This window comes from Thalia democratica, chromosome 2 (genome assembly GCF_965202585.1).
Source record: "Thalia democratica chromosome 2, ktThaDemo2.hap1.1, whole genome shotgun sequence".
Lineage (NCBI taxonomy): Eukaryota > Metazoa > Chordata > Thaliacea > Salpida > Salpidae > Thalia > Thalia democratica.
This window is the reverse complement of record NC_139166.1, coordinates 61,879,757-61,890,169: the sequence shown is the minus strand read 5'-3', so window position 1 is coordinate 61,890,169 and position 10,413 is coordinate 61,879,757. Positions and strand designations below refer to the sequence as shown.

General features: G+C 24.6%; 1 protein-coding gene across 1 annotated transcript; it reads left to right on the top strand.

Moving 5' to 3' along the window:
• The first annotated feature begins 2,938 nt into the window (after positions 1 to 2,938).
• Positions 2,939 to 6,293, top strand: LOC145828834 (polyubiquitin-B-like). The gene is made up of 4 exons (XM_082936584.1): positions 2,939 to 3,008; positions 3,726 to 3,947; positions 5,102 to 5,338; positions 6,157 to 6,293. Exons 1-4 carry the CDS (start codon positions 2,939 to 2,941, stop codon positions 6,291 to 6,293), a joined length of 666 nt encoding a protein of 221 aa, XP_082792710.1.
• The last annotated feature ends 4,120 nt before the right edge of the window (positions 6,294 to 10,413 follow it).

Sequence of the window (10,413 nt, the reverse complement as noted above, 5' to 3'; positions counted from 1 at the left end):
CTGTTTTTTTTTTAATTAGTTTCTTCTTTGTTTTTTTTTAACTTTTTTTCGGTTTTAATACTTTGTTTTTTATTGTTTCATATTTTTTCTTGCTAACTGTTACGTGTAAGTATTAACCTCGGTCAATAACTTTTAATTTTAATTACTTTATATTTATTTTTTATTTTCTAGTTTTTTTTTAAATGTATTTACTTACTCTGGTGAAAAATGTCCCTTCTGCAAAAGTTTCTCTTTGTGGATATTTTACCTTTCGTGCAAAAGTGTCTTCGTTTGCGTATGACCTGTTCCCATATTTATATACATTTATTTGTTTTTTCTTGTGATTAAAAATTAGGAAATTTTTTGCCTCTGTTGAAAAAATATTAGTTATGAATTAGATTTATTCAACACTTTATTCATACTTATTTAATTAGTTTACAAACTGCCTCTTTAAATTACATTTTATAAATCATGGTTTAATGTTTTATGTCATAAGTATTAAAAACTCAAGTTGTATTTTCATTAAGTAGAAACATGTAATAGTAATACATTTTACTTAAATTACTCAAAAATTTAGTAGTTTATTATTATAAAATACCTCAGTGCTTATGTACTTTAATCCTATACTTAATAATACTAATCTTAAATCCAAAATAATGATAAACGACTCTAAACTTAATAATAAAATCTTAAATCAAAAAGCAAACTTATCTAAATAATTCACTTAATCATTATTTTAAAGATTAAACCATCCATTATTAGTTTTTTGTTTAAACTTTTTGTTAAAGTATCTACTAAACTTAAAACAATAGTTGTCTACTTAAATTGTAATCTGACAAAATATCGTTAATTTTTAGATTAATGTTTACTTAAATTTTGCATACTTACATTATTACTTGCTTAAAGTAGTTTTGTTAAAGTAATAGTAATTATGTATCATTATTATACTACTTTAAATAAAACTTAAAACAAGATATTCTAAGAAAACATAAACTTTATATTCTTTGCTATAAACAGGTTAAAGTTGTTTTATTCAAATTTAAAAACTTTTACCTATTTTAAAATTTCAATAGAAACAACCATTCTTAGAAAGGTTATTATCCATTACTTTTTTAGTACAAAAAATAACTAATCTAATCGTTTTGTTAGCTGTTTTAAATTGAAACTTAATTATAAGCTGTTGTTATTTAAGTTTTTTTTTTTTACTGAAACAAGTTGTTGTCTTAGAAATGTAGCTTAAGATTTGAAGTAAAAAAAATTAGTATATAAAACCAATTGGTTTTTTTTTTCGAGTTTTTCTTTTACTTTTTAACAATCATTTGGTTCGATTTTTGTTCAAAACTTAAGTTCTAGTTCCAATATCTTTATTAATACAACAAGATTAAATAAATATAGAACTTTAAATACACTTCCTTAGCTTTTCTATTTAACTTGGTACTATTTCGTCTATAAAAACAAACTCTAAAATATCAGTCTGTTTAATTTACGTATACAGATTTTTTTTATGTGATTTTTTTTTGAATTAAGCTACTTAATCTTCTACTAATTTTTTATAGAGTCAAAATATTTTTTAATAAACATTTCTCAAAATAAGATAGTAGTTATATTCAAATTAATTAAAAAAGTTTTTGAATTTGAAACTGTATTTGTACAATAGTAAATCAAACCAGTCTAAATGATCATTAAAATAAGGTCAGGGTTTAAAAGTTAACGTTGATCCTTAAAAGTAAGCTTTAAGTATACACAATTGGATGTAAATATAAGTAGAAGATAAAAGTTTTAACTAACATAGTAAGAAAAATAAGTAAACTTTTCTCCAACACAAACGGTTGGTTTATCTTATTTAATTCTTAAATTGAATATATGACACAGAAACACGTCTAATCGATAATTTAAAGGGTGGTTTTTGTTCAGCACAACAACTTAGTTTCTTTATTAAGTACTAATTATCTTTGTTAGTTTTTGCAATACCATCGATGATATAATTTATTTATGGCTGATTAACCACAACAATACCAATAAATTAAAATAAAATAAAACAGAGTACTATTTTAAACTTTTGAGACATCAAATTTTTAAGCATCTTTAAACTTTAAATAATGATAACTTTAAGTTTAAGTTACCAATTAAATTGTTAATTAAATACTAAATACAGCTTTAAAAGACATTATCAGTTTTTAGTCAATATTCAAAATTTTGTAATTTATGACAATGTCATGTCTTGCACTGTCCAAATATAAACAAGCATACTACTAGTACATGTGCAGACATTTTTGTACAACGGATTTGCTTGATCTGAAATAGGATCACTCCAGTTTTTTATTTGAAAGGTTTTTTGAACTCAATATACTGTTAACAAGACTAAGTTTTGTAAGTAATGAATAAAAAAGGATATGAGACAAACGATTTGAAGCCTACTTCTATTACATTTATACAGAAACTAAGTTATATTTATATAAAAAACGAGTTTTGATTTAAATTTTTTTTTTGCTTATAATATTTTTTCTAAGTATTTCTACTAGGATTTCATAACATTAGCTGGTTAAATGCGTATCCTTAATTTTAAAGTCGCTATATTTTTCCAAATTTATTATGTTGTTGCAATCCATATAAATTATAAAGTAACAAATTTAGTGTAACACAAGTTTTCTCATTTTGATTATTTTCGTGGTTTTCTGACGTAAATAAAACAAAAAAATTGTCATGATTAAATCAAAACACATACATTAGCAATATCTTTTAATCTTCAATAATTTAGAGTACTAGTTATAACACTTTTAATTTATTAGGCATACATATAAATTTAAAAACATATAAAAAAATTCACAAATTTTTTGTTTTTTTTAAACTATTAGTTTTCTTGTTATACTTTTTATTGTTTTTAACATAAGTTAATCTTTAAAAAAATACTTATTCATTCATAAAATAAGCTATGAAAATTTATGTGAAAACGGTGAAAATGACCACGTTGGAGGTGAAAGCTTCGGACACAGTGGAAAGTGTCAAACACAAGATCAGACACATTGAAGGTAAAAATATATTAAAATAATAAATAATTGATCAAAAATCTTGTCCGACTTTAATTCCTAAACTAAGTTTAACAAATGCCCCCATTTCAAAATTTAAAAATTATTGTCCTACTCAGTACAAACGCCAGAGTATCTATCGTGATTTTCAAGTCTCCTGGAAATTCAACCTAAGATCCTTTTTTACTGTGTAACACAAATTTTAGAAAACCTATTGAAAAAGTTTAAACTTCTTGTGAAATCTACCTGTTTTTTTTCTCTTTAACAAAGACCCCTGAATATCTACTGTAGTATTAATTTTTTTGATTTCTTTTTAATACCAAGATTTTTTTTAAATTTCTATTAAAAGTCCTATAAAAGATTGAACAGTTTAGCTTTTATTATTATTATAGTACTAAAACTTTGTTTTTGCTCATTAAAACAAACCTAAGAAAAATTATGCTCGTAGTATATATTTTTATTTGTAGTTAAGTATAACCCCTTTATGGCCACTTTACTAACCTCGCTCCCCTTTGTAGCTTGAACCCAGCCGTATATTAAGGTTACAACCAGAGCTGGTAAAATACTTGTAGTTGCCATGCCAGTTGAGCACTGTAGCGTATAATCTTTTGTTTATTTTATGTTAACAGTTTCACACTCGAGTAAACATAAAACTACTTTTTACCAAGCCTGGTCACAACAATCTTATTACTGTGCAATATGTTTAAAACTTTCAACTAGGAGTTCCGGAATGCGAGCAACGATTGATGTTATCATCAGATCAAATGGAAGATTCTAAGACCCTGTCAGATTATTTCGTTGAGCAAGATTCAACTATCCGTCTCGAGTTGGAAGATGAAATGACAATATACGTAAAGACGAAGAACGAAAGACAGATCAAATTGCAAGTAAAACCCTTTAGCACGGTCAGAGATGTCAAAGCTATGGTCCATGAGAGTGAAAGTTAGTTCATCTCGTTAACTTTACATATTAGTGTTTTAAGTTCAGATATTTCATAACTTATACCCTTTTTGCACTATTGTCCGAGAAAAATGTAAACAACTTGTTTAGCTGGTAAACTACTAACTTTTAAAAGAGAACATATTGTAACGATATGAAATATCAATTTAATATCACTGTCTCTAATTATATGAATAAAAACACAATTTTTTCCTCAACTTGTTTAAAAATTTTCGTGGCTTAATCTTAGTATCTACTTCTTAGTTGATATAAAAAAAACTACAAGTTTAAAATAAAAAGACTTATCTTTAACTAAAACTAAAGTAACTTAGTGGGTAGTAAATTTTTTTTTTAACATTTGTACAATTTGTTTTCATACGTTTCCTCTTTAAACTGCTTAGAAGTTTTGTACATAAAATGTTGAAAATTATTAAGCGATCTTGTAAGTATTTTTGTAAAGTTGTTTAGGGTAAGAAATTTTAAAAGTTTTCTCTGTTAACTGTATACTTGTCTAGCTATTAAATTTGCACGAGCATACAAAATTGCACGAGTGCAAAAAATTGTACGAATATACTTTTGCACGAAGGGATAATTTTGGACAAAGATAATTTTATACGAAAGGTCATTTTTGCACGAGCAGACAATTTCGCACGTGTTAACTTTTTTTTTTGTTTTATAATGTTTTTATTAATGTTAGTTTCATTTTATTAATTTATTGTTTTGTTTTAATATCACCGTTACCCCTAACCCTTACCCTCGGTCAGTTTTTTTTAATTAAATTATTTTTTAGTTTTTTTTTTGTTCTCATTTTTATTTAATTTGTTTTCTATCTTTTTACTCTGGTGCAAAATTGTCTTCGAGCAATTTTTTCTCGTGCAATTTTGTCTATTCGTGCAATTTAGACACGTTTCTCGTTTACTTATATATAAAAACAAAATTTTAATTAGTATGTGTTGCTATGTTTTACAGTTTTTTGTCATATTTTATGTCTATCTAGTTTTAAAATAAACTTATTACTCTTCTTAGATATACAAAAAAATGGTGATTTTTTTTTGCATATAAATAATTAAGCGATGTATACTTGTTTTTTTTTATTTGCTCTATAATATTAGTTCTTTAGATTTATTTTAAATAAATATAAACTTTTATTTTCTAAGGTATCCCGCTGGATGAAATACGTTTGACATTCGAGGGGAAAATTTTAGAAGATGACGTGACTTTGTTTGATTACAAAATTTACAAGAGATCGAAAATTTATTTAGGAAATCGTAATGAAATGTGCTTATTCGTCGAGTTCACTCATCCCGAAACTGGAGATGATAAAATAATCACAGTAGAAGTTCAAGCATCCGATACAATTTCTACGGTTATAGATCAGATAAGGGTAACCGAAGGTGAGTAAGTTTTAACAATTTCAAAATTTCTAAACTAGCACTGCTTAAGACTTTTTTCTTCTTTCGTCAATTGAAAATAAATACTTTTGTTAACTTAAAAAGTTAAATTTTGTACCATATTTAAGGTAACAAATTTTTTTGCTGCACTTAATTTCACTCTGTTACTATTGGATAGTATAAGACATGTTGCGGAAGGCATTTGTCTATTTTGTGCAAAATTTCGAAAATATTTGTATTTGGTACATGAGTTATAAGTTTAGTTTTTTTTTCTGTTCATGACAGAAAAAAGAATTAGTACAAGTTTTGTTTCCCTGTGGTATAATTTAGACATTTTTATGCCCAACTAAATATTAAAATTTTATTTATTGTTAGTCATCTTGGATAAGTTTTTTTATAAAACTTACCAATGAAAGACTTTTAGTGGCCGACTTTATAAATGCCTAACCCTTATACTCGAAGACAGTAGTTTTCAAACAGCAAAAGTAGTAATAGAATTCTGAAAATTGTATCTTAATACTACTAAATGACTATATAATATATGGTTTTAGTATACAGTCTAGTTTTTACATGTATAACTTTTACGACACGGAAATTTTACCTCTAAATTAGTTTACAATAAGTAAGAAATAAGAAATTAAAGATAATACAAGGCTTTATTAACATACATATATTATTATTTTACTAAAAGAAATTGCATTTTTTTTTAGTTTTACTATTTAAGGTTCTGTTGAATTCAAGTAAGTTAGTTTTAACTGAACAATAAAAGTATAAAAAAGATATTTATAAAAAAACTAAATTTAAGTTTTCTTTTTGTTTAGATATCGACGACAGAATTGACTTTGTATTGTCGCTTAATGATGAAACTCTATACCAATGTGGAAATGAAAAAGATACCTTATTTGACTTCAACGTTCAGAGTGGATCAAAACTAGAACTGTCGTTTTCTTTTTGGTAATTCATGATTGTGAAATGATTTATTGACCTAATTGTTTAATTTGTTTTTGTTGCTAACTATTTAAATGTCTAATTTCAGTAATACCACTACGTAATGAACCTTGTGGTATTACTTTTAAACAAACTTAACCAAGAACACAGCATGAATATTTTCTTGTTAATAATCATTCAAGTAGATGTAGTTTAAATGTTAGAAACATAGTCGATAATTTAAAAAAATAGGTTCAAAATGAATCAGTTTCTAAGGCTTTAATAACTAAAACGCATAGTTTTTGTGTATTTTTTTTATAACATTATAGTTCAGCCAGTTTACCCTTTTACAACTTATGCTAAATACATAACCTGACGCCTAAGTACTTTGAGTACAGCGCAAAAGTTTTTTGAGTTATTTAGAATATATTGGATAAAAAACAAGTAATATAAATGCAAAATACTTAAAACTATTTTAATTTTTTAATCGTAACCATAATCGAAAGGAATTAACTTTAGAACAATAAAAATTTCACACTAGAAAAGTTAGTTAAAAACGAACTTGAACCTAGTAATCATTTGAAGATTAATTGGCTGTGACTTAGGTATATTCCACTAGTATAAACTACTAAAACACATAGATAATATTATATCTATCTGTTGAAAATTTCTACACATTTTTACTTCTAATAAATTTTATATAACGTATATGTTTTTGACGTGACTTTTATTTTATTTTGTTGGTATGACGATATATAGTTACTAAGTAAGAGGTTGTAATATTTAATTTAGTAGTAAGTTTACAAAATCAGAACTGTCATACTAAGTTTTATGTTATGTTTACCTAAATAAGTAGTTAGTTGTATATAAATATTTTGCTTGTAAAGTTTTTATTCAATAAAAAAAAATTTAAGATAAAAGTTAAAAAACTTATAACATAAACAATTTCACTCACCAGTGAATAAATACAAAATCAAGTTTTTCCTTGTGACTTTCCAGTGCTGATTTTTTTCACAGTCTAATCAAGTTTAAGTCACTCTCATTTATTGGTACATGCTCTTTATTTATACAACTGTAAATGTTAAACAAAAAGCTTTTAGAGCTGTTTCTAGTTTCCTGCAAGAGAAAACCAATACTTGAATGTACTGTAAATGTTTTTTTAACATGCATTTATTTTAAACTCAACGTTAAAAAAAACAAACGTTAAGCACAATAAATACAACGGTTAGGAGTCTAATACGCACGATGATGTTTTTGCACAATGACAGTTTTGCAAAAAGGGATATTTTTGCACGGAATCAATTTGACACAAGAGGTCACTTTTGCACAAAACACTTCTGAATTGCTTGAAAATTATTATTTTCTTATTTGTTAAATTTTTACTAAAATTTTATACTATCACAACTTTCGTGCAAAAATAACCCTTCGTGCAGATTTTAGGGTTTACAAACATTTATTGCAAATTTAGTTCAGGTTTTTAAAAGTACACTTTTCTGGGTCTATTTTTAGTTCCGAGAAAAACTTAAGGTAAGAAACTGTGTTTAATAGTATAAACATTTTTAAAAGATACTGTAAAGCTACTTTAAACGTTTTTTTTTCATGATGGTAAAGTTTTTCAGCTATATGATAGATCTTTTGTATTAAATCCAATTATAACTACTAAACATTTTAAATTTCTTAAAAAGTCCGGGTTTTCCAAGTTTTTTTCAAAATTTCTTAAATTCCAGGTTTTTCAAAGTTATTCCTGGTTTTAAGGTTTTTGGGAAACCCTGAAAAGTATTTTTTTTTAAAGTGACCCCTCATGCAAAAGTGTCTTCCTACAAAACTGTCTTTGTGGTAAAATTTCTCTTTTTGGATATTTGACCGGTTACCAAATACAACACATATACATCGATAGATATTCAGTATAAAAATTTGAACATAGTTAGCTTTACAACATATTAATAACATTTGTTTGAATAAAAAATTTAATAAGATCTTTATTAAGACATTATTTTTGAGACAATCCTAATAAATTAGAAGGTGTACTTTAAAAACTAGTTGTTTTTAAAATAAGTATACTAAACACCTCATTTGATGAAAACGCATCTTTTTTCATCAATGTAATTCCCACTTGATGCAGATAGGTGTTATCTGTATATTCGCGAATTTTCGACAGATTTCTTTTAAACGTGCTAATTTCAGCCAGCACTCTCAAGTTTGTCATTTGATTTTGTGATTTTAGTCGAAACTCAGTGTCCTGTGAAGTATTTTTTTTAATAAATATTAGTTATTAATTTTTTAAGTTTTTCATTTTTTTATCATATAAAAAACATTCTTTTGTTTTTTTTGTTAAAGATAATTAATAATCTAATTAACTCACGATGCAAACAATGTTGTAACCCTCTTCAATATGATTTGTAATTTGTTTGAAATCTTATTCGTAAGAATCTTTTTTGGAAATTAAAGTCATTTTTGTCATTTATTTATCTTAATTTAAAAATTTATCACCTTAGCCTTTACAACATTAGTATTGCATGAGTCAAAAAAAGAAATTCTGATATAAGTAAGTACAACTAAAATAGTAAATGCTAAACAGTTTATTTAGTATGGACTTAGTTTAAGTCTCTGAAACATATATCAAATTAGAGTAGCTACAAAATTTTTATTTAGTGACTTCGTGAACTTTTTGAAAAATATTATTTTTACCATAACCAAGATAACAGCTTTTATCTACAAAAAAAAACTTGATTGCTCAGAAAAAAATTAATAAGCTCTTATTCTGTCAGTTATAGAAATGGAGTTGGATAGCAATTAAACATATTTTTCTTGCTAGTAATTGGTTTTAATAATGTTATTCTTTAATAAAAAGAAATATATAAGCAATATCTCAAGTAATACTAAATTCATGATTATATTAATTTTTAAATATAAAGTTATATTATCAATTTGCCTTTTTGTATATCAAGACATACTTAAAAAAATGGGTTAAATGCACTTAAAAAAAGTTTTAGTGCTTCAAAATCACGGCAGTAGAATTTAAATCAATTAGAATTTTACCAAGTCAGATACTAATAATACCAATAAAAGATTTGGGTAAGTAAACTTATTAACTTGTATGGTAATAGTGTACTTTGCACTAACATTATTACCCATAATTAATTTTAAACTCAATTAATAATAATAACAATAGTGCTAAATAGTACTTAAGCTGTAAAAAAATACACTATAAAAAATCAAGTACAGCAATAAATGATCTGGTTACTATCAATGAATATAAAATGATAACCAATTAAAAAATATATATGATAATGTACAAAACAATAATTTAAAAAACTTTACTTTAGAACTTATTCAAAATGTAATTAAAACTTTTAAACATTATTAAAATTTAGAAAAGTAACTTAAAAAATGTTTAAATTAAGTTAATAGTTTACTACTTTGGATAACTAACTTAAATTTAAAATAAACGGTTTTGAATAAAATATTTAAATAAAACAATAAAATAATATAAATTCAAATTTCAGAAATTACAATTTTCTTCTAGCCTACTGCAATAAGGTTGTGGCTCAATATAACTCAATATATAAGTATATATATAGATGTACCTAGAATATGTAAGGTTACATCAGACTCAAAGTTTACTCTTAGCTTTTTTGATTTAATTTGATTATAACTTAATTTATAACGATATTATAAAAAACAATTAATGAAAAATATCAATGCAATAGTTATATAACAATTCCAAACAGTAAAAAAAATTAGATTGAAATAAAACCATAAGTAAACTATTATTAAAAAAAAACATAAAACGTTTTAGAATACTTAAAAACTATTTTTAATTTGCATATTTTATTAGTATTTCAACTAGTTAGCAAATATAACATAAAAATACTATTTTTATGTATATTTATTATTACGAGTTGGTGTTAAACATTTGATTTTGAAACGGCTTTTAGAAGACTAATAACTTTTACATTGAAAATTCAATATTCTCTGAATTTATGGTTACTAACATTTCAATAATCGGATCTGACATAACAATAAATAAAAAAATGTATACAAAATAATTTAAGGCAAAGTTATTTACTTTTTAACTTACTTAATAATTTAAAGATCGTTTTTAATATAAAATTTAAAATATCAAACAAATATTTCATCAAATTAAAGTA

Coding starts and splice junctions, on each gene's coding strand:
- LOC145828834 (XM_082936584.1), top strand. CDS start 2,939: ATGACCACGTTGGAGGTGAAAGCTTCGGACACAGTGGAAAGTGTCAAA. Junction 3,948..5,101: donor TATGGTCCATGAGAGTGAAA/GTTAGTTCATCT, acceptor TTATTTTCTAAG/GTATCCCGCTGGATGAAATA. Junction 5,339..6,156: donor TCAGATAAGGGTAACCGAAG/GTGAGTAAGTTT, acceptor CTTTTTGTTTAG/ATATCGACGACAGAATTGAC.